General features: G+C 38.3%; 1 protein-coding gene across 2 annotated transcripts in view; it reads right to left on the reverse strand.

The window, feature by feature from the left end:
• Nucleotides 1-10,275: 10,275 nt before the first annotated feature.
• NDC1 (NDC1 transmembrane nucleoporin) overlaps nt 10,276-23,667 on the reverse strand; it is a 59,778-nt gene continuing 46,386 nt past the window's right edge. For both annotated transcript variants that reach the window (XM_042248275.2, XM_004001995.6), the window contains 2 exons: nt 16,369-16,529; nt 10,276-12,765 (listed from right to left, as the gene is read on the reverse strand). In XM_042248275.2, coding sequence (XP_042104209.1) covers nt 12,702-12,765; nt 16,369-16,529 — 225 coding nt within the window. In that variant the 3' untranslated portion in view covers nt 10,276-12,701. The remainder of the gene's footprint in view (nt 12,766-16,368; nt 16,530-23,667) is intronic.

A 23,667-nucleotide genomic window follows, 5' to 3' on the forward strand; every position in this document is an offset into this window, starting at 1 on the left:
TTTCCATTTGCTCATCTGCCCAGAAGTTTCTTTTTTTTCAAACCCCATGGTCTCCTATTTTTAAAATGTCATAATTGCATGCAAATGTTACAGCCGAAAAACAACGCAAGGGGCATTAAAAATCAATCTTCCATGTAAGCCTCAGATTTTCCAGCATGATGATCCAAAAGCAGAAGTGGTGACAAATGTGTAGAAAACAGAGCTAAAAAGTCAGAATGCATCATTAAGAATATTACAACAAAAGGAGGGAAAGGAACTTTGGGAACACATGCCTGATTCAGCTGGGGTAAACAGCCAGCTACAAAGAAGGATTTTTTTTTTTTTTAATCTACAAATCTTTTACAGATATGACCCAGAAATCCAATTAGGAAGCAGTCATGACCCTTTCCTTCAGGCAGAAATATGCTTGATAGAGGAGGCTGCCCAAGAGTCTGTTGGCTGGGATATTTAAGTAAAACAGAGGTTGCAAACTGGCTATGTGGTTTAATTTGGCACTTACTGCATCTTTTTTTAAATTGATTATTTACCAACACTTTAAACATGGAGATTTCACAGCAAAATCTAAATTTCTGTCTTCTTAGAAACAAATGAGACCTAGACATACCAGGCAAGCATTTGCCCATAGCAATAATCACCTGGGGCCAAACAGCAGTAGTTGCTCCTCTTTCATTAATTTTTAATGCAGTACAGTTGTTTCACAGTGTTGTGATAGTTTCTGCTGTACAGCGAGTGAATCAGTCATACATATATCTCATTTTAGATTTCCTTTCTGTTTAGGAATCATAGAACACTGAGTTCCCTGTGCTATACAGTAGGTTCTTATTAGTTACCTATTTTATATATAGCGGTGCTATATGTCAAACCCAGTCTCCCAATTCACCCTACCTCCCACTTCCCCCCTTTGTAACCCTTAAGGTTTCTTTTTTCTACATCTGTGACTCTATTTCTGCTTTGCAAATAAGTTCATCTGTACCACTCTCCTAGATTCCACATATAAACAAATGATGTTATACAACATTTGCCTTTCTCTCTCTGATTTCGTCCTTTTTTGTTTTTTTTTTTGGTCATGCCATGCAGCATGCAAGATCTTCCTTCCCTGACCAGGGATCAAACCCATGCCCTCTGCAGTGGAAGCACAGAGTCTTAACCTCTGGACCACCAGGGAAGTCCCCTACTTCACTCTGTGTGACAATCTCTAGGCCCGTCTATGTCATTGAGAATGGTATTATTTCATTCCCTTTTATGACTGAATATAATCCCACTCCTGGACATACATCTGGAGAAAACCATGATTTGAAAGGATGCTCATTGAAGCACTCTGTATAATACCCAAGGACACAGAAAAAACCAAAATGTCCACTGACAGAGAACGGGTGAGGCAGATGTGGTGCGTGCATACGATGGAGTATTACTCAATAGTCATTCCTGTAGATGGGGCATGTGCTGTTTGCTGCGCTCCCCATCCTGACAGCCTTACTCATCACTTTATCTGTCTGGCTTTTTGTAAGTTTAAGATTGAGACTCCACGTTTCTACCCTCCCTAAGGCACTGAGGATGACCTGAATTCAGTTAAAACAATTATCAACCATGTGCAAGGTACTTCAACAGACACTTGGTTTATAAAAAGACATGAATCTTGGAACTCAAAGAACTCATAGATCACCATTTCCAGTAAGACCAAGTAAACTCATTAATTATGTCATGTGCATTGAAAAGGTATAGAAGTGGCAAAGAGCATCCAGTATCATGCATTGAACCTGGACTGGCGACTCATTTCATATATGATATTATACATGTTTCAATGCCATTCTCCCAAATCATCTCACCCTCTCCCTTTCCCACAGAGTCCAAAAGACTGTTCTATACATCTGGGTCTCTGATGCATGATACAGGATGCTTGGGGCTGGTGCACTGAGACGACCCAGAGGGATGGTACGAGGAGGGAGGAGGGAGGGGGGTTCAGGATGGGGAATGTGTATACTTGTGGCGGATTCATGTTGATGTATGGGAAAACCAATACAGTATTGTAAAGTAAAAAAAAAAAAAAAAGAAGTGGTAAAGAGAAAAGTGATTAAATTAATTTTCTAACTTTTTGAGATGCTACTCAGCCCACTGATGTTCAACTATTCTTCTTTCCTAATATGTGCATTTAAGGGTTTAAATTTCCTTCCAAGAATTGCATTAGCTATATAAGTTTCAGCATTGTTCTTATTATCATTTTTTAAGAATCATTTTTCTAATTCCCACCTGTGTGATTTTGAAGTGTATTTCTTAATTTCCAAACACATGGAGTATTCTTTTTTATTTTGGAAATGAAGACCCAGGTTCAATCCTGGAATGGCTACTCATTCCAGTATTTTTGCCTAGAGAATTCTATGGACAGAGGAGCCTGGCAAGCTACAATCCATGGAGTCACAAAGAGTCAGACAAAACTCAGCAATTAACACTTTCACTTTCATGGACTACTCTATTGGGTCGGCCCAAAAGTTCATTCAGGTTTTTCTGTAGGACAGTATGAAAACCCTGAACAAACTTTTTGACCAACCCAGTAATTGTCATTTCAATGGATATTTACCTTAATTGTCTTACAAATATAATCTAAATCATTTTAATCCTTTGAAATTTGTTGAAACTTGCCTCACAGGTCAACAAGTAGCCATATTTGTAAATGTTCAACGTGAGCTTGAAGAGCATGCCTGTTCTTTAATTGACAGTTGCAATATTTCATATGTGCCCATTAGGTCAAGTTTGCTGACTGTGTCATTCAAATATTCCACATCCTTACTGATTGCTAAAACCTACTTAAGTGTGTGTGCTCGGTTGCGTTCGACTCTGTGATTCCATGGACTGTAGCCTGCCAGGTTCCTTTGTCTATGGGATTTTCCAGCAACAATACTGGAGTAGGTTGCCATTTCCTACTCAAGGGGATCTTCCCCACTCAGGACCTGCGTCTCATGCATCCTCTGCAATGGCAGGATTCTTTACCACTAGCGCCACCTGGGAAGTTTATTCTCTCAGTTATTGAGAGGTATGTAAAGGATCTTGTTATAATTGTGGATTTATTTCTCCTTGTCCGTGGTTCTGTCCATTTTTGTTTTGTGTATTTTTTATTAAAGTATACATGAAGCACATAAATCTTTCATATCCACTTCAATAAAATTTTTTTTTCAGTGAATTTGTTGTGTACACATCCATATAATCCAAATCAAGATACAGAGTATTTTCAGGACCTCATATTTCCTTATGCTCCTCTAAGCCAATATGCCGCCCCTCTCTCCATTACAATTCTGACTGAGGGGGGTAAAGTTTTTACTTGGATTTGAAAAGCATAAAATATAATCATACAGTATATATTCCTTTGTGTCTGGCCTCTTTTGCTTACTACTGTGTCTATGAGCCTCGTTCATGTTGTAATACAAAGCAGTAATGCATTCTTTTGCTTGCTATGTAAAACTGCATTGTAAAAGTATAGCAGAATTTATTCATTCTACTACTGATAGTTGTCTCCACTTTGTGGCTATTGTGAAAAAATCCTGCTGTAAGCATCCTTGTAAGTATGACTTTCGGTGAGCACATGGACTTACTTTTCTTGGGCACATGCCAATTAAGGGATTGAGTCTAAGGCTGGCACGTTTAGCTTTAGTCGACAGTGCGCACTGGTTCACTCCGTCCAGCAATTAGGAGTTTTATTTGTTCCACATCCTCACCAAGTTGGTCACTGTTAGTGTTTTTAATCTGATAAGTGTGTAGTAGTTTCAATTTGTATTTCCCTAATAGGAAATGGCAACTCACTCCAGTTTTCTTACCTGGAAAAACCTCATGGTATTTTCAGAGGAGCCTGGCTGGCTATACAGTCCACGGGGTTGCAGAGCTGAACATAACTGAGCACACACACAGACACAATAACTAATGGTGCTGAATACCTACCTTCTCTTATAAGCCATTTCAATACCCTCACTTTTGAAGTGCTGTTAAACTTTTTCCCAATTGTTTTAATATGCTTTGAGGCTATGTTATTAGGTGCATGAACATTTAGAATTGTTATCTTTCCATGAATTGAATCTTTTATTTTGAAGTGACCCTCTTTACCACTAGTAAGGCATTTGCCTTATACATTGTCAAAAATTAACGCAAGAATATCAGCTTTCTTTTAACGTCTGCCTGTTTTTCTTTCCTATTATTTTCAATCTATCTTTCTTTAAATGTGGCTTTTGTTGACAGCTAACAATTTTGGTTTTGTTTGATGATCCTTGTTTTATGAGTAGTGCATTAGTCCATTTATATGTAATGTAATTACTGGTATCTTGGATTTAAATCTACAACTTACTATGTACATTTTCTTTGTGCTACCTACTTCAGATGTCTTTTTCCCTCCTACTTACTTTTGTTCATTTTTTGTTATTTCATTTTTTCCGTCTTAGTTTGAAACTCTAACTATTCTTTTACAGGTTATCCTTAAGTTACAATGCACTCCTTTAATATATCAAAGTCACCATATCAAAGTCCACTTTTACTCTATTCCCAATGTAAAGACCTTGTGCTTAGTCGCTTGGTTGTGTCCAACCCTTTGTGACCCCACGGACTGTACCCGGCTAGGCTCCTCTTGTCTATGGGGATTCTCCAGGCAAGAATACTAGAGTGGGTTGCCATGCCCTCCTCCAGAGGATCTTTCCAACAGAGGGCTCGAACCCAGGTCTCCCGCATTGCAGACGGATTCTTTACCATCTGAGCCACCAGGGAAGTAAAATAAGTGAAGTCGCTCAATCATGTCCAACTCTGCAACACCATGGACTGTAGCCCACCAGGCTCCTCAGTCCATGGAATTTTCCAGGCAAGAGTACCGGAATGGGTTGCCATTTCCTTCTCCAGGGGATCTTCCCAACCCAGGGATTGAACCCAGGTCTCCCACACTGCAGGCTGACGGTTTACCCATCTGTGCCACCGGGGAAGACCTTAAGATATTTTAAATCCCAAAATCTGACTTATATACCATTATGCTGTGTACTTTAATTCTGTGTATATTTAAAACTCCATCAAGACAGTATTATTTAATGAGTCAATATTCATATTTATCTTTTTTGTTTCTTAATTTCTTCCTGCTTCTCTACCCTTTCTTCTGCCTGAAAAAAAAAAAAATGAACGAAAAAAACAAAAACTACCTTTATAAATTAAGTTCCTTTTAGTGTGTCCTATTGATGAAATATCTCAGCTTTGGTATGTAAATGTTTTGAATTTCTCCATTATTTTTGTAGATTAATGCTGGATATGGAGTTCTAACTTTCAGCACTTTGAAATTTCCATCCCATTCTCTTCAGTTGTTATTGTTGAAATGTTAGCTGTCTAGCTGTTGCTTGTTTGAATGTGGTCTTTTTTCACTTCTGGCTACTTTGAATACTTTTATTTTTAGCACTTTTACTCAGTACTCAGTGCCCAGGCTTCCCAAGTGGTTCACTGGTAAAGAATCTGCTTGCCAATGCAGAAGACTTGGGTTTGATCACTGGGTCGGGAAGATCCCATGGAATAGGAAGTGACAACACACTCCAATATCCTTGCCTGGAAAATTCCTTGGGCAGAGGACCCTGGTGAGCTACAGTCCGTGGGGTCACAAAGAGTCAGACATGACCAAGTACATACACACACACACCCCTCAGTGTGTACTCTTACTTTCCATGCTTTATTCCAAATAATTTCTTCTGACTGATCTTCTAAGTCAGTTTTTTCCAGCTATATCTATCTGCAGGTAAACCTATCCTTTGACTTAATTTAGTTATTCTATTTTTCTGTTCTAAACTGTCTGCTTTTTCAAATTATCTGTGTGTATGTATAATTTCTACTCCATATATATCGTAGTTTCTAGTTCTCTAAAGAATTAAAGGTTTTTTTTAAATCTTAATGAACACAGTAGTCATAATTCTTTTAGATCTTTATCTGATAATTCTAAGATCTGGAGTCCTCATGGGTCTATCCTATGGTCTATTGCTTTTGTTATTCTCATTCATGTTGTCTCTTCCTGTGCCTGGTTATTTTTAATTGTCTGTAGACATTATATTTGAAAACTCATTTGTAGAAATAATTGAGACCTAGGATATTGTTTTCCTCCAGAGAGGATTTATGGTGGCTTCTCCCAGGAGCGAGAAGCACTGGCAAACAGATTACTGCAGTTCAACTTACTGAGGATTCTAACTCATCTACAGTTCATGCAGTCTACTTCCTCCTCACCCTTCCTTCTAGGTTTGCGGCCCTTTGGGGTTCCAACCCAAAGCAAGGGGACTTACCAGCCCCTTTTTGCAGGTCCTTAACCCCAAATTCTGTCTATGTTGGGAAACTGACCCTACCTGCCACTTATCCTGATCAACAAAGCTAAGTTCTCAGAAGCCATGCTGGTGATCAAGGCTAATTTCTTTCGAACAGGAATTTGGTTGGCATTCAGAAAGAGCTGGTCAGTTTCTATCTGTTATAAGTAAACTCAGGAGTTACAGGGCAGATGGGAAGAGTAGTAGAAAGCCACTAGACAGAGAAAGAATAAAGCTTTGATGCACAAAGAAGTAAAATGAACCATTTAGAGATCCTGAGAGCCTTCCAGGTTCTTCATGGGGCCCAGAAGCAAATCTATACTTATGCTCACCAAGACATCCCTGTGCCTTAGGTCAACTCCCTGCCTATGGGCTTCCCTTACAGCTCAGTTGGTAAAGAATCTGCCTGCAATGCAGGAGACCCCGGTTCAATTCCTGGGTCAGGAAGATCCTATCAGGAATACTCCAGTATTCTTGGGCTTCTCTTGTGGCTCAACTGGTAAAGAATCCACCTGCAATGTGGGAGACCAGGGTTCGATACCTGAGTTGGGAAGATCGCCTGGAGAAGGAAAAGGCGACCCAATCCAGTATTCTGGCCTGGAGAATTCCATGGACTATATAGTCCATGGGGTTGCAGAGTTGGACACAACTGACTTTCACTTTCCCTGCCTTATGCTTCAGCTAAGTTGGGGATTGTGTCCTTGCAACAAAGAATCAAGACCATAGATCACTTTATCAGCTGAGAGATAAAAGGGATAAATCACTTGAGTTAATATCTCAGGACTTCCCTGGTGATCCAATGGTTAAGACTCCATGCTACCAATGCAGGGGGTGCAGGTTTGATCCCTGGTCAGGGAACTAGGGTCTCACAAGCCATGTGGTGCAGCCAAAAAGAAAGCCAACGTCTTTTCAAAAGACTATCAAGTAAAAGCCTGTGATTCAGAGGTCATCTCCCAATGTTTCTCTGCCACAGACACCCAGAGGTCTTCCAGAACTACTATACCATCAGGATCACTTGCAAGGCCCACTCAGCAGTATCTGGTAAGAGATGTGTCTGCACAGGAGGAACGTGAGCGAGTAAAGACAAGGTAGAGCCATACAGCTCCTGAAACACAATGCAGGAAACAAGTGGGCAGCACCAGAACACCTAGAGAGATGCTGCACTCTGGGCAGGCTAGGAGCAGAACAGACACTCAACAATGAGACAGCATATAGCCAGACACACCAACCCTGCAAAGCAGCAGAAAAAGCAGAAAAATAAGGGTTACCTCCACTTACTTCTTCCACACAAAGAAGTGATCTCTTTCTGTACTATCAGTGCCTATCACAAGGCCTGGTATACAGCAGGCAGTTAGTAACTGCTGAATGAGTAGATGGGAGAATTAATAGCATCTTACAAAAACAGGTCTACAATGCTTTGTCTTAAACTCCTAAGGTCCGAAGTTTTGAATAAAGGATTTTAGAAAGGTAAGAAAGATGCATATTACATAACACTCCCATAGGGTCTGGGACAGCACCTACATCATCACACTACAGTGAATGTGAACAGTCATATTACAAGGAGTAAATGAAGTCTACAAATAGCCTCATATCAGTTAAGGTCAGATTTAGCTGCCAAATATGTTTTGTCACCAAACTTAATAAAAACATCCTCTGAAATTCAGAATTGTAGATAAGGCCTGTTAAAGATGAAATTAAAAATTAATCCCAAAAACGACTGCTAATTTTCACTTATCGTGAAACTACTGTTCATGTAATAGGTAAGTTTACTGATTAGACACAGTTGAAGAAAATGACTTGTAAGATAGGTCAGAAGGAACTATGCAGAATAAAGCATGGAAAGTCAAAATAATTAAAAGTAAGAAGACAGGGTGATACACTGAGAAGGTGTACCTAGAATCCTGGAAGGAAAGAGTGCTTATCATCTACAAGGAGAAGCAGATCTGTAATCAGGTAAGTTACAATTCAATGTGATAAGGTCCAAAAAAGAATGATAAAGCATTGAAAAAACACACTGAAACCTATCTGGGAGTATGAGGGAAGGCTAAGCTCATTGTGAAAAATGCTAAGTTTGCCAAGACAGAAATTCAAGTGAAGGCTAGGTGCAAGAGAGCAACTCTGGGCAAATCCCTGCTGCAAACTCAAAATAAGCATCGGAACACCAGAATATTTCTCAGCATTCCTGCATTACCTATGGGACCTAACCATATTTTTCACGCTTTCCAACAAATCAATCAGATCTAAGAACTCCACCTTATAGCAATCATTGTTCATATGCTTCTGAAAGAATACCAAATATGAGAAAACTCACTAAGGCAGTGGTTTTCAAAATGTGGTCTCCTGACTAGCATAGTGTCTGGACACAGTGTCTGGACACTAAAAATTCTTGGGCTCCACCTCAGACTTTAAAGACGCTTTGCTCCTTGGAAGAAAAGCTATGGCAAACCTAGACAACACATTAAAAAGCAGGGACATCACTTTGCCAACAAAGGTCCATATAGTCAAAGCTATGGCTTTTCCAGTAGCCATGTACAGATGTGAGAGTTCCATAAAGAAGGCTGAGTGTCAAAGAATTGATACTCTGGAATCAACTGGTGCTGGAGAAGACTCCTCAGAGTCCTTTGGACAGCAAGGAGATCAAACCAATTAATCCTAAAGGAAATCAACCCTGAATATTCATTGGAAGGACTGATGCTGAAGCTCCAATACTTTGGCCACCTGATTCAAAGAGCAGACTCCCTGGAAAAGATCCCGATGCTGCGAAAGACTGAGGGCCAAAGGAGAAGAGGGTGGCAAAGGATGAGATGGCTAGAAAACATAACCGAGTCAATGGACATGAATTGACTCCAGGAGACAGTGAAGGACACGGAAGCCTGGTGTGCTGTAGTCCATGGGGTCACAGAGTTAGACACAGCTTATTGACTGAACACTTCAGACTTACTAAAATCTGAAGCTCTGGAAAGGGGGCCCAGTTATCTGTGTTTTAACAAGCTTTCCATGTGGTTCTGATACATGCTGAATCTGACAACTCCTGAGCTAAGATAAACCCTTTTCACAGTGTGATTCTGAGATCACTGCTTGGAATTGGCTACGAACTACACCTCTTGGAAACTAGTCCAGACCTCCTGAAGCAGAATCTGTACCGAAGTGGAGCCCAGACTCTGTACCTCTAATGAGCACTCCCTGTGAGTCAATGCTTGTGAACCCAAGTTTCCAATGCCACTGCATTTGCTTACAAACTCCTAGAGGTCAGGACTATCTTGTTCACAGGTCAGTTTGTTTCCAGTAGCTGGGCCAAAAGGGGCATTAGGTGAGTATTTCTGAATGATTAGCTAGCTCCACATTAAAGCACCAACCACTACAGCAACTGCCAAAGCTGCTTAGGGCCGTGACTGAGAACTCTTAAGGTGGTAATGTGCTGTGTGCCCCACTTCCCCCCCAAAACAATGATTTTGCTCATTTTAGAATGGTGGTCAGCAGCTTTTTAAGAATAGCTAGATTATTAACTGATGAACTAAAGTCATCTTTGTTTTAAGCTATTTGGTTCTAAAGAAAGATAACTATGGATTGGATCGCAAACAGGGAAAGTTGAGGGCCTTAGTTATAGTACCTCAGCTACCCTGAGGAGAAGTTCAGGCTAATTTAAGTAAAGTTGACAGACATAACTTTTAGCCTGGGGGAATATGATCCATTTAGAAACACTATTCTGGCAAGAAAAGAAACCTCTATTAAGAAATGGCTTTCAGCACCTGCATCCTTGAAGAAAGAGGCTTTTAGAATTTAGGGTCCTCAGGGTTACCATTACAGATCACCCAGCAGATGAGTCCAGTCAGAGGCAAAAGCTGATTTCTCAAGGCATGTTTCAGGTTTTATAAGTATTAGCTCTCAGATTGATCAAAATGGCTAAGGAAACATATACACATATACACCAGAAATTAAATAACTGATCTCACAGATATACATATTTCAATTAATAGTCCCATTTCTATAAACTATCAATTTATTTTTCTACCCAATTCAGTATCAGTGATATACAAAAGGATATAAACAGATTATCATATTTACAGGAAGACAGAGAACAATTACCAAGGAATAAACCCAGCAAAGTAACAAACTGTTGTTTATCCATGTCCACTCAACTATACAAATTGTTTTTTTTTTTAAATTCTAGGACACTTTCCCAGTTTTCTAGGAAAGAAGTTATGTAGATTTATACCTTCCATAAGGGTCAAGAAAACATTACAAGAGCTGATACAATCACGTTTTGTACTGACAGTCAGAAAACACTTAAAGAACCCCCTTTAATTTTCAGGCCAAGGTCAACAGTATCAGCGGGTTCACAGGCAGGATGTGACTTCATCAAAGGAAATGCTTCTCTCCTCTTGCTGGCCTTCCTAAGATCCTCCTTCCCGCAGACAGGAGAAGGAGCTCTCTTCCCTCTTCCCTAACAGGTGATCAAGCCGCACCCTACTCCAACAGATGGGGGTGTAGATTATCGACACAATGAGGAAAAGGAACTGATTTTCTTATCGACTAAATACAATCCAGATCTGGGGAGGCAATTCCAAATTTCCACCAGGCAGATACTATGTGAACTGTATTGAGTACAAGGCATGTTATCTTCAGAAAAAATAGGGATGAACACCTCAGAAATTTTCACATTGCTCATCAAATATAGTTTGCCCAAAGCATATGGGAAATGACAGGAAAAAAAAAAAAAAAAAAAACAAAACCTTAAAACAAAGCCAGACATTTTATCCGAGTAAGTCAGACTTTAAATTCTTTATGCAATCATAAGGTTAAGAGTCCTTTTCTCCCAAAATGCCTCAAACAGGGACAGCACAGAGAATGGAATATAAAAAGCTCAATGACTAAAATATGGAACTCAACTGTTTCTGGTCATCTGTAAGTAACTTCTACATTCAAAATTCAACTTTTACATTCAAAAAACAATCAACTCCACTTCAGATGCCAAAAAAAAAAAAAAAGGCAATAGCCTACATACTCCAAACACTTGACAACTGGGAAGCTGTCTCATAAAGGCCAGCAGGATTCATTTATAATTTGGCATGTGCTGGCTGAAGGGGCAACAAATAAATCAAGATATAATACATCAAGTAATCAGACAAATGGTAGACATATACACCACAATAAAGATTCATATACAGTCCTGTGCTGACTTTAAAGAAAAAATTAGGGGACACTAGAGGGAAAAGATAACAGGAAAGAATCATAAGGAAGTATTTCAGTCCAAAGCTAGTCCAGTGAATGTCTACCAGTAGGACTTCCAATCTTTCACCTCCAAAGTTGAGCTGATAGATTATACAATTACCTACTCACTTTCAGGACATACAACATACTCCTAAGTACACTAATCCCTCTGACATTTTGGTTTCACTTCCTACCTGATGACTAAGTTGTTTCTGGGTGTAAAGATGTTCCTAATCTATTTTAACCAGCCAGTTAACAAAGCAAAGGTTGCTTCCCTGTGAGGACAATAAGCTTTACAAAATAATTTGATCTAATGAAGATAGGGAGAGTGGGGGGAAAAAAAGGAAGTTTCCTGGTTTTCTTGTAAAACTTTTTCTCTCACTTGAAAAACCTGGCAATCACTTAATGTTTTGTTCCAGAAAAAGAAAGAAAAAACTAGCTGAGAAAATACCCATACACATTGTTTACTAGCATGATACAAAATAAATTCATAGATGTCGGTCAATTATCTTTTGAAAACCAAATGTGAATGTTTCATCTTGTAACTTAAGAGCTGAATTTTTCCACATTCCTTTACATAGAGTTAGCATCTGTAAATTGAGACTTCTTTTTGACAATCATGCAAATTTAATTTGTCTCCAAAAGCAAAAACACAACCTAACAGATTAACAAAATATGTCCTTTAGACAGCATTTTCTGTGACTTTTTCTCCACTGTTACTCTTTTTATACTTTAGTAAACAAAAACTATTCCAAAAAAGTTTACGCATTTTGAGTTTACAGAGAGCTAAACTCTCAGACCGATTAGGAAGGAAGACTAGATCAAGTTGACCTGCTTTACCTTCTGAACTGCCTCTACTCCTCTCAAAAGTAAATTCTAAACATTTTCTAGTTCTTATTATTAAGCTGCATAAGCTACAAACATTTCTACTGCCACAGAGGCTTCTGTAAAATTGAATAAAGATTTTATTATACCACACACACAAAAAGCAATCGGTACAGAAAAGGCAGTTTTTGGTTTTTCTGTTGAGAATTTCTTTCCATGATTTCTCCCATTAAAGTATAGTTTTCAAAGCAACCACCACGACAAAGGAAGCATCTAATTAGTCCATTTTCTTCTGATCCAAGAATGCTGAACATTTACTGTCCCATCTGTAGTTGTATCAGCAGTGTAATGAACACAGTTTATATTACTTAACTATTCTTTGAACTCCAAGAACTGCTGAAGTCTCTTCTGATGTTCTGCAGATGCTTGCACAGCACTAAATGAGACATAAATTCAAAGCATAAGCTTTATTTTACATTAAGCATATTAAGTGAACCACAGAGCACAGAGTCAATATTTTTCAAAACAATTAAAAATGAATAGAAATTTTCACTTATTTAGTACTTCTGAAAAAAGTTGGATGAAAACCCTCCTTAATCTAATGAGAGGAGGACGTGTATTGAGCAACAGCATGCTTCTACCTTCTAAAAGCCCAAAGAAAATTAAGGCTGACAACTGAAGGCATCAACTGTAACCTGCTCTGCTGTGGAACCTGCTGTGCAGAGTTTCAGGCTGTGCAGTAGATTTTTCTGGATTTTATTATGTTATTTAAACCAGATTCCAACATTATCTTTGAGTTATAGAGTATATGAATTGCTTTTAATATAAAATCCTTTAAACTAAGATGTTTGGATAAAATACAATAGACTCCACTAATCGTTTTCAAAGGTAACAGCTTGGTGGTTTAGATTTACTTTTCCCTTTGAACACAAGTTATGCCTTGGATGGGGAATTGAGTTCTCTTCCCACCCTCACCCCTACAAAAATACATTACCTTGACAAAAGTGGGGCAAATGTATACTGAAACCAGTATAGAGCTTTCTTTTAAAATTTTAGGCAGAAATTAAATACAATGAAAGATTTCAGTTTTCTAGTTGTTGATTATACTGTATCCTGACTGAATAATAATGGAGAAGAGAATGGTAACCCACTCCAGTATTCTGGCCAGAGAATTCCATGGACTGTATAGTCCATGGGGTCACAAAGAGTCAGACATGACTGAGCAACTTTCACACACTGAATAATAAAATTCCAGGTAGCTGAAGGTCGCCACTTTTAAAAGTGTCAAAGGCTTATTATAATAATTTTGTTACAAATTATCCTAAAACACCTTACACATTTTACATCTCTGCTTTCTTAAACCATGTAGCTGCCACCAACTGAACCATCTCATGTATATTTTACTATTCAGACTTTCTCTCGGTGCTAGGGAGGCTGTCATCTCTAACTAAGTGGCTCTGAATTTTTTCAAACACCAAGTCTTCTCTCATGATTTTCTTTTGATTTTTATTCTCATGATTCCCCTCTCCCGCAGGCACTGTACTTCTCTTACTGTTGTTAGTACTCAACTCTAATAGTAGTCTTCCTCTCAAATTTTAATGTTATTGGTTGGAAAGTCAGTAAATCAAACTTGTCTAAATTAAGAGTAAAATGAAGGTCTCCAATGTGTAACTGGTCTGTGTTAGTTTTCACACCTCAAGTGTTTACTTCATTTATACCTGGTTCTCAGAGGTGAAGTTCTGGGGAATGAATAAACCAGGTATTAATAGGGGCTTCCCTGATAGCTCAGTTGGTAAAGAATTCACCTGCAATTCTGGTTTGATTCCTGGGTCGGGAAGCTCCACTGCAGAAGGGATAGGCTACCCACTGCAGTATTCTTGGGCTTCCCTTGGGGCTCAGCTGGTAAAGAATCCACCTGCAATGCGGGAGACCTGGGTTCAATGCCTGGGTTGGGAAGATGCCCTGGAGAAGGGAAAGGCTACCCACTCCAGAATACTGGCCTGGAGAATTCCATGGACTGTATAGTCCATGGGGTTGCAAAGAGTCGAACAAGAATGAGCGACTTTCACTTTCATACAATAATAATAGTTGTTGTCACAATAATATATAATGTATGTGGGCTTTACATATGTATGATCCTATTTTATCTCTATTAACAGCAAATGAAATAAAATGGGACAAATAATATACCCTTTTCATGGCAGGAAAACAGTATCAGAATGGTTTTCAGAGGTTTGTATATAGAATTCTAGGGTCTGAAAGATTTAGTCTAATATCTGGTTCTACAACTTACTACCTGCATAAGTTACTACCTGGAAGTTACTTAAATCAACAGATGACTTGTCCACAACTACAACAGACAGTACTGTAATCAGACATATATCCAAATGTTTTAATTCCAAATCTAATGCTTCTACTATTACCATTTGGTCTAATATTTGCACAAAATAGTCTTTACTGGCCTCATCAATTTTAGTATATATATAATATATGGCTCTACTCAGAGAAAAGAAACTAAGGCAGAGTTTCATTCTTACAGTTTTTTTTTAATAATCATCTACTTTTCTTATGGAAGAAATCTATTTTCCCCTTTTCTTCCTGTTCTGGTTGTATCATCAATATACATCAGTCATCATATGTATTTCATTATCTGAATTCACTGAGAATTTCTAAGAGTACCTTACATCTTCTACCTTACATTTATACCTTAAACCTTACAGTTTACATCTTGGAGGGAGTCTAGTGTTGTATAGGGTAAGAAGTTGGAATCTTAAGAGCAAGAAAGACCTAATTTCAGATTTATGTTCTAACACTGACTTGACGGTGCTATCAGGCATGTTCTTAAGCTCTCTGAGTCTCAGTTTCTATATTATACAATTATGATAATCTCTATGCCTCACAGGCTCTTTGAGAAGAATAAATGAAAAGTGTTAAGTGTATTGTCTAGAATAGCACTGTCCAAAAGAACTTTCTGCAATGATGGAAATGTTTTATACCTAAGCTGTCCAGTACAGTAGCCAGTAGCCATGTGTAGTTATTGAGGACTTGAAAGGTGGCCAATGTAACTGACAGATTGGATTTTCAATTTTATTTAACTTAATTTAAATTTAAATAGCAACACATGGCTATCATATTAGAGACTGCAGATCTAGAAAGCACTCAATGAATGTTTTTTTTTTTTCTGGTTTGTTTTTAAACAAATGAATAAACTTCCTAAGGACAGAGGGTTATCTACAGCTTTTCTGTATTCCCACACAGAACCAAAGTGTTCCATAAACTTGCTGCTGTGGCTCCCTTAGGTATGTATATAGTATGTTTTATGTATTTGCCTTACGGAAGTAAAAGGAAATACACTACTGTTTCTAAAAGCAGCTAGTTTGAAGAAATTCTAAACTATTAATTGCATACAGAAAAAAAAAAAGAGCAATCTCATATTTTAAAGTTTATTTACAATTATGATAAATGTAATTTAGTTAGTAAACTAGTATCCCTTACACTGCCTAGCTAGATTATTTCATGAAAAGAAAGCAGTAAACATCAATGAAACTAAATATACACAGGCTTGGCATTTGTGGTTTTCTTTCTGGTTCCGTTTCTGAAGGTGTTATGATCTGTTGCTGTTTTTCCAGCATGATTCACAAAGCACCAAGAACTCATCTATGGAATACTCTGCTCACCCCAAGCCTTGGTTTGCTAACCAAGACGTAATAACAGAATTATTTTTAATATGCTTTTTTGGAGAGTATTCATTTTGCCTTTTTTCTCCCTTAAGGTCATTTTAGGAATATAAGAAAACAATATATAATTACATTTACTGCTTTTTTAACTTTCTATCCTTTTTTATCCATCTGAAAGAAGGTCCCAAAGCTTATACAATAGGCCAATTTTTAAAATGCAAATATTAAATCTAAATCTAAGCTGTTACTTCCCAGTAGGAATCAAGAAGGTCCCAAAAAAACCACTTTCAATTTACGAGCCTTAATTCTCATGCCTGTTTCTCAGGGGAACTCTTGAAAGTGAGCAGAAGAGGTAAACTTACTTCAGATGGTCACCAAATGTAGTGGTTATCCTATAGATGGCTGTTTTCAGAGATGCTCTAAATGCAAATCTTAACGTTTTATAGGAAGTGTCCACCAGGCTTCCTGAAATCCGAGGTGGCTTACTGGAAACATGAGGAAGCTTGAAGTACTTATCAACTGACTATATCAAGAAAAAAAGGAAACACATTAGTTCAGACTATCAAAAAAGCCAACTCAGTGCAAGGCTTAAAGAGATTTCATTTCATATAGATAGATACAGAGATAACACATAGACATATAATGAAGTATTTATTTTGGATCACAGTCAAATGGTTTGAAAACCAGTGCAGTCAAGGTTCTGCCACTTCAGCAGTTACCAGGGAAAAGTCTACATCCATCCTCTCAAAAGCAGTTATATACTTTTACAGCCTTGAAAATTCAAAAGTGGGAAGTGAAACACAGATGTCCTACTCTGCTTACAATGCATGACAGGTAAGAATACCTTTATTATGAATCTCAGTCCAAAAAAAGATCAAACTTTATACTTTACATAAGTAAGGTTATTTACAAAACTAGCTTATCTTCCTTTTCAATTCTAGATGATTAAGCATCTAATGTGCAAGAATAGGTAGGAAGAGAGAACTCACAAGTGAAACTGATTTTATTTACATACTTGACAATGTGAGAAAAAGATTTAAGTGTAACTTTTAAAAGCCAAAGGTAAATATTATAATTTTAAATATTGGGAAGCCCAAGAATATTGGTGTGGGTAGCCTAATTCCTTCTCCAGCAGATCTTCCTGACCCAGGAATCAAACCAGGGTCTCCTGCATTGCAGGTGGATTCTTTACCAACTGAGCTATCAGGGAAGCCCCTTTAAATGCTATAACTATATTAAGAGAAGGGAGAAGAGAAGATTGAGAAGAATAACTGTGTTAATCTACTGCAGCAAGTATAATGTCTAAGGTGACAAGAAGCAATAGCAGAAGCCTATTATTTATAGTTATGGATGTAAGCACCAAAAAAGTACCTAAGACTCTAGGTAAAATGATTTCTGCCATCATGTTTTTAATTTCAAGAGTTCTTTTACGTCAACTAAATGATCCTTTTTATTTCAACATCCTATTTTTGTTTCCAGGATGCAATACCCTATTTTATTTCTGAGCGTTTTTGTGGTTTTTTGTTATATTTGGGGGTTTATTTTTGCTTTAGAGTTTCTTTTCCCTCTGTACTCCACTTGGTCTCTATCATCTGTATTGAAGACTTCCCTTGGCTCATGACTGAGAACAGGGCCTTCTAAAGAGCTGGACCAAAAGCTCTAAGTACTAGAAATGACTGATAACAGCTTTGAGTACATGATTGGGGATTACCGCCAATAGGCTTCACAACAGGTGATCTGTATGGACTTCTGGGGGGTGGGGGGTGCAGAGGGGTATGCAGGGCAGGGAGGGTGAGTGCCCAACTCAGTAACTTTAGGTCTTTCTTCTTGGTTTGATCAGAGTTCCCAAAGAAGAACCTTCCAGTACCCTCTCTGGAAGGCCTAGTTCAGGGAAGCTGAGCAGGTAACAGAGCTATCGAGCACACCCTAAACTTCTAGTAGAGTGCCTACAACTATGAACTCTCCCAGTCCAGACAGCCAGTGCTGCACTCTCTCTAAAGGATGAAACTTAACTTCTGGAATGAGGGAGAAGCACCTCGGAGAATCTAGAGCTCCAGCTGGGTTTCAACAGTGCTCACCCAGCCTCCTTGTTTTGGCGTCTGTCCCTCAGGCCTTGGCCCCCAGAGGTGCTCACCCCACTGCCACCTTCGCACTGCCTCTGACTGCTAAGTTAGCTTCTCAACCGTCTGCTCTCCAGCTTAGAGAGAGAACTTTGTTGCTGTTGTCTCCTCTCCTATTTACGGATTCATGTCTTTTTAAAAGTACTTTCACCATAGTTTAGCAGAGTTTAGGGGAAGGAACAAGATCTGATGCATGTGTTCAGTCTGTCACAACAATTGCAAGTCCAACCATTTATTCTTTCAACAGAAACTTGTAAGAGGAATGCCTGAGACTGGGGCACGCTTTTAGGATACTTTTAGGCAGTATGGAAGATAGTATTCAGTGACGTACTTAAGTAACAGTAAGTAACACTGAATCACAATGGAAATATTACTTCCTTTTCAATTATCTTATAAACCTAATTAACTCTCAGTATACCAGCAAAATAGTCATCATCATTTTCACCTGGATTCGGTGGACCCTCTTTATAGTCTTTTTACAAAAAATTTACAGAAATAACAATAACAGGATAATGTAAAATAACTTTAAAACAATATAAATAATATTATAAACATAGTTTCCAGGTTTCGAAGATATAAACATCTGAAGTATGAAATGTGTTTTGAATGCAACTACCTACTTATCAGCTATTATGAACAAACCTGGAACATATCCATCCTATAATACTGATTTCAAATTGAAGACATATCTCCAACAGACTCTAGCTTATCATTATTTCTGGTTCTTTTTCTTGCATCTGCACCATCAAAACTCAATACTTCAAAAAACTTTTGACAGTTCATAATTTTGTTGCAAAGTTCAGCCATTTTTTTGTACCCAACTATACAAAACATTTTCATTCTTAGGTTTATAAAGATGAACTGAAATGCAATCACATATAAAATTATTTTATACATGTGATTTTTTCTCATTTCAACATCAACTATTTCCTTCCAGTCACTTTTGAATACACCTTTGTATACCTTCAGCATGCATCCATTTAAGAATCATATAAATTTCTAGAGTGCTGTGTCTCTGCATGCATCATCTGATTTATCTAAATAATTATTTAACATATGGGCAATTTTCTCCTTTTTACTATCATCAGTGGAAAATCTTTCAAATCTGAATTAGCAACTGTATTCATTGAAAGCTTAAAAAAAAACTACAAAGATGTTTGTTCAGACTATTTATATACCTTTTCTTGAAAGATGATGCAATACTATATGATTTCATCATCCTTCTGTTTTCTTACTGGTCTTTTTACCACAATTGGAATAACTGATGAGTAATGATGAAATAATTCCTAGGATGATCAAATAGCAAACTGTTTCAAGACACTGGAAATGGAAAATCACTAGGATTCCATAATACATCTCAGATTTTAAAAGGGTTGAAAGGGTAATTGTAAAGGAATGAATTTTGTTTTCTCTTTGTTCTTTAAAAGAACTCTAAGAAAGAATAAAAGTGATAAAATATCAATCCTTACAAATAATTGGAATAGCTCAAAAAAATAAATGCCAAAACTTAAATTGGGTCCAACAGAGCCTAATGTATAAAAGTTACACTGGGGAAGAAAGTCTCAGTATGGAGGTGATATGTCTTTAACACATTTCTAATCCTCTCTAATTTCCCTTCACAACAAAAGGACAAGAAGGCTTCAGGTTCAGGGACTTCAGCAAAAAAGAATTATTTAAAATTACTGTCTTTTCTCTTTCATTGTCTTCTCCTCGATACTGAAATCCAAAAAGCCCTGATCGGACAATAAAACCTAACCTAAGGCAGAGGAACCAGAGATCAAATTGTCAACATCCGCTGGATCATGGAAAAAGAGAGTTTCAGAAAAGCATCTATTTCTGCTTTATTGACTATGCCAAAGACTTTGACTGTGTGGATCACAAGAAACTGTGGAAAATTCTGAAAGAGATGGGAATACCAGACCATCTGACCCGCCTCTTGAGCAATCTGTATGCATGTCAGGAAGCAACAGTTAGAACTGAACATGGAACAACAGACTGGTTTCAAATAGGAAAAGGAGTACGTCAAGGCTGTATATTGTCACTCTGCTTATTTAACTTCTATGCAGAGTACATCATGAGAAATGCTGGACTGGAAGAAACACAAGCTGGAATCAAGATTGCTGGGAGAAATATCAATAACCTCAGATATGCAGATGACACCACCCTTATGGCAGAAAGTGAAGAGGAACTAAAAAGCCTCTTGATGAAAGTGAAAGAGGAGAGTGAAAAAGTTGGCTTAAAGCTCAACATTCAGAAAACGAAGATCATGGCATCCGGTCCCATCACTTAATGGGAAATAGATGGGGAAACAGTGTCAGACTTTATTTTGGGGGGCTCCAAAATCACTGCAGATGGTGACTGAAGCCATGAAATTAAAAGACACTTACTCCTTGGAAGAAAAGTTATGACCAACCTAGACAGCATATTCAAAAGCAGAGACATTACTTTGCCGACTGAGGTCTGTCTAGTCAAGGCTATGGTTTTTCCTGTGGCCATGTATGGATGTGAGAGTTGGACTGTGAAGAAGGCTGAGCGCTGAAGAATTTATGCTTTTGAACTATGGTGTTGGAGAAGACTTTTGAGAGTCCCTTGGACTGCAAGGAGATCCAACCAATCCATTCTGAAGATCAGCCCTGGGATTTCTTTGGAAGGAATGACGCTAAAGCTGAAACTCCAGTACTTTGGCCACCTCATGTGAACAGTTGACTCATTAGAAAAGACTCCGATGCTGGGAGGGATTGGGGGCAGGAGGAGAAGGGGATGACAGAGGATGAGATGGCTGGATGCCATCACTGACTCGATGGACGTGAGTCTGAGTGAACTCCGGGAGTTGGTGATGGACAGGGAGGCCTGGCATGCTGCGATTCATAGGGTCACAAAGAGTCGGACACAACTGAGCGACTGAACTGAACTGAACTGAAGCTGACATAGGTTATTTATATTCTATATTCCACTTGCTATGAATATTCAGATATTTCACTGCAGAAAAGCATTACTGTATCTGATTAAGGGGCTTCTACCTCAGATAGCAATAGCAGTGTTACATAATGTAGACTGTGTATACCATGTAACACTTTGAAAAATCTTAAAATATCTAAATTTTGAAACAATTTGAGGGTTTGAGATAAGGAATGGTAGACCTATATCTATTCATAGCAAGTCAAACTAGCTTTCCTTTTACAACAGTGATACTGTTTCCTTTTAAATAAATTTAACTTAAAATACTAAGTAAATAATAGTTCATTTAGGTGGTATATAAATGTGACTAAAATTATGACAACAGTGTATGCTAATCAACAGTTAAAGCAAAAACTATGATGGTAGTATATGAATAACTTGAACCTAGAGAATACTGGTTTATAGTATTTAATGATATGCCCCATGGTTATCAGAACTGAAGTATCCACTTAATCAGCTATGAGATTAAACAAGTACCTATTGAGCACTCATTTTACGCATTGGTTCCTGCCCTTAAGACTCAGATCACACAACTGGAATCTCAAATATCTAGTTAAGAATTATCCCAAACAATGAAAAGAGTAAGTGGTGAGTAGAACACACCACTGAACAATATAAATATACTCTGGGAAAAATAAATTCTATGAAGGCCTCACTTTGGCCCTAAAAGAAGCCTAAAGAGGGGCTGTACTGTGGAAACAGGCACTTTTTGCCCATTTATATTTATACGCAGTAGCATATGTACAATGGCCACATAAACAGAAAACTCCAGTTGCTCCTTCCTGATTATTTATCTATCAACATCATTAATAAAAGTCTGCCATGCAGAGACTTGAAAGTCCCTGGTCTCAAGGATCCTACTTATAACCTAGTTAAAAAGAGTTCTGCTCCACTAAAGCCAGAATCCCAAACAAATGTTAAGGATAAGAGCGGACTCTGTTACTGGAAATCATGACTATAGATCAGAGTTTCTCAAACTGAGCACTGCTGATATTCTGGACTGGGCGGTTCTTTCCTGTGGGGCCTGACCTGTGCAGTGTAGGCTGTTCAGCAGCATCCCTGGCCTCTACACAACATATGCAGCAGCATCCCCCACTGTGACAATCAAACTGTTTGCAGACATTACCAAATACCTCCTGTGGAACAAAATCATCCCTGGCTGAGAACCATTGCTACAGAATAATAACAATATCAGATGATGATAATGATAGCTAAATTTATTGATTGCAGTTATTCTGTGTCAGGAACTCGGTTAATTGTGATATATATATAATCTCATTTAAATAATAATTTGCTAACAAAGCCATGTCTGATAACCACTTATTTCATTTAATTATTTATAACAATAGTATATGCTATTTATTGCATATATTATACTTGCCAAGAACCATTTTAAACTCTTCACAGATATTATTTCTAACCCTCATAATATTCCTGCAAGATACTATTTTCATTTTATAAATGAAGATACTGATCTCAGAAAACTTTAATAAACTGCTCTAGTCACTCACAGAGCAGTGGAGCCTTGGGCATCTGTCTGACACTGTCACCCAGACTACTTGCTTACAGTATTGACAGCAGTACTTTCTTTTTAATCTTTAAAAATCTTTTCTCCTGTACAAGAATTCTGTCATACAGCATGGTAATAGTGACAACAAAGCAATAAGAGCTAACTCACATTTGCTGAGCGCTTAACATAAGCTAGCTTCCCAGGTGGCACAGTGGTAAAGAATCTGCCTGCAATGCAGAAGACATGGGTTCAATCCCTGGGTCGGGAAGATCCCCGGGAGAAGGAAATTGCAACCCACTCCAGTATTTTTGCCTGGGAAATCCTACGGACAGAGAAGCCTGGAGGGCTTCAGTCCATGTGGTCGCAAAGGTCGGACACAGCTTAGTGACTACAACTACCACAACAATAACATGGGCTAGGCACCCTGAGTGCTTTAGTGCGAGCCAGGGTTTAAACACAGGTGGCTCTGCCCCTAGGTCTCACACTTCGGCTCTTGTAACCTGCTACAGTCGATATTAAGAAAGAAGTTAAGAAATACATGTTCTGCCAAGCCCTCGCAGAAGTGATCTGATATGGTAGAAAGCAAAGAACTTGGGGTGTAATAGCCTGGTTTACAAATTTACCCGACCATTCATTGAGCATGATCTTGAGTAAGTCATACCAACAGATACAGATATAGTCTTTTCGAGAGATTCAATCATGCAAAATAAGCTTTATTCTATCTTTATGGGATTTTTACAAAAATTAAAGAAAGAACATTTCTTTTGGATTCTACAGAAATAAACCATAAAAACTGAAAATATATAAATTACATGTATAAATATAGTCGACAAAAATAAATACAGAAGTAAAAAATATGACTCTAGAGAAACAGAAACAGTGTGCCTTGCAGAAGAATCCTGGGCAAGGGCCCGTGTGACTTTGGAAGAATCCTGGGCAAGGGCCCGTGTGACTTTGGAAGAATCCCGGGCAAGGGCCCGTGTGACTTTGGAAGAATCCCGGGCAAGGGCCCGTGTGACTTTGGAAGAATCCCGGGCAAGGGCCCGTGTGACTTTGGAAGAATCCCGGGCAAG

Source organism: Ovis aries, chromosome 1 (assembly GCF_016772045.2).
Source record: "Ovis aries strain OAR_USU_Benz2616 breed Rambouillet chromosome 1, ARS-UI_Ramb_v3.0, whole genome shotgun sequence".
Classification (NCBI taxonomy): domain Eukaryota; kingdom Metazoa; phylum Chordata; class Mammalia; order Artiodactyla; family Bovidae; genus Ovis; species Ovis aries.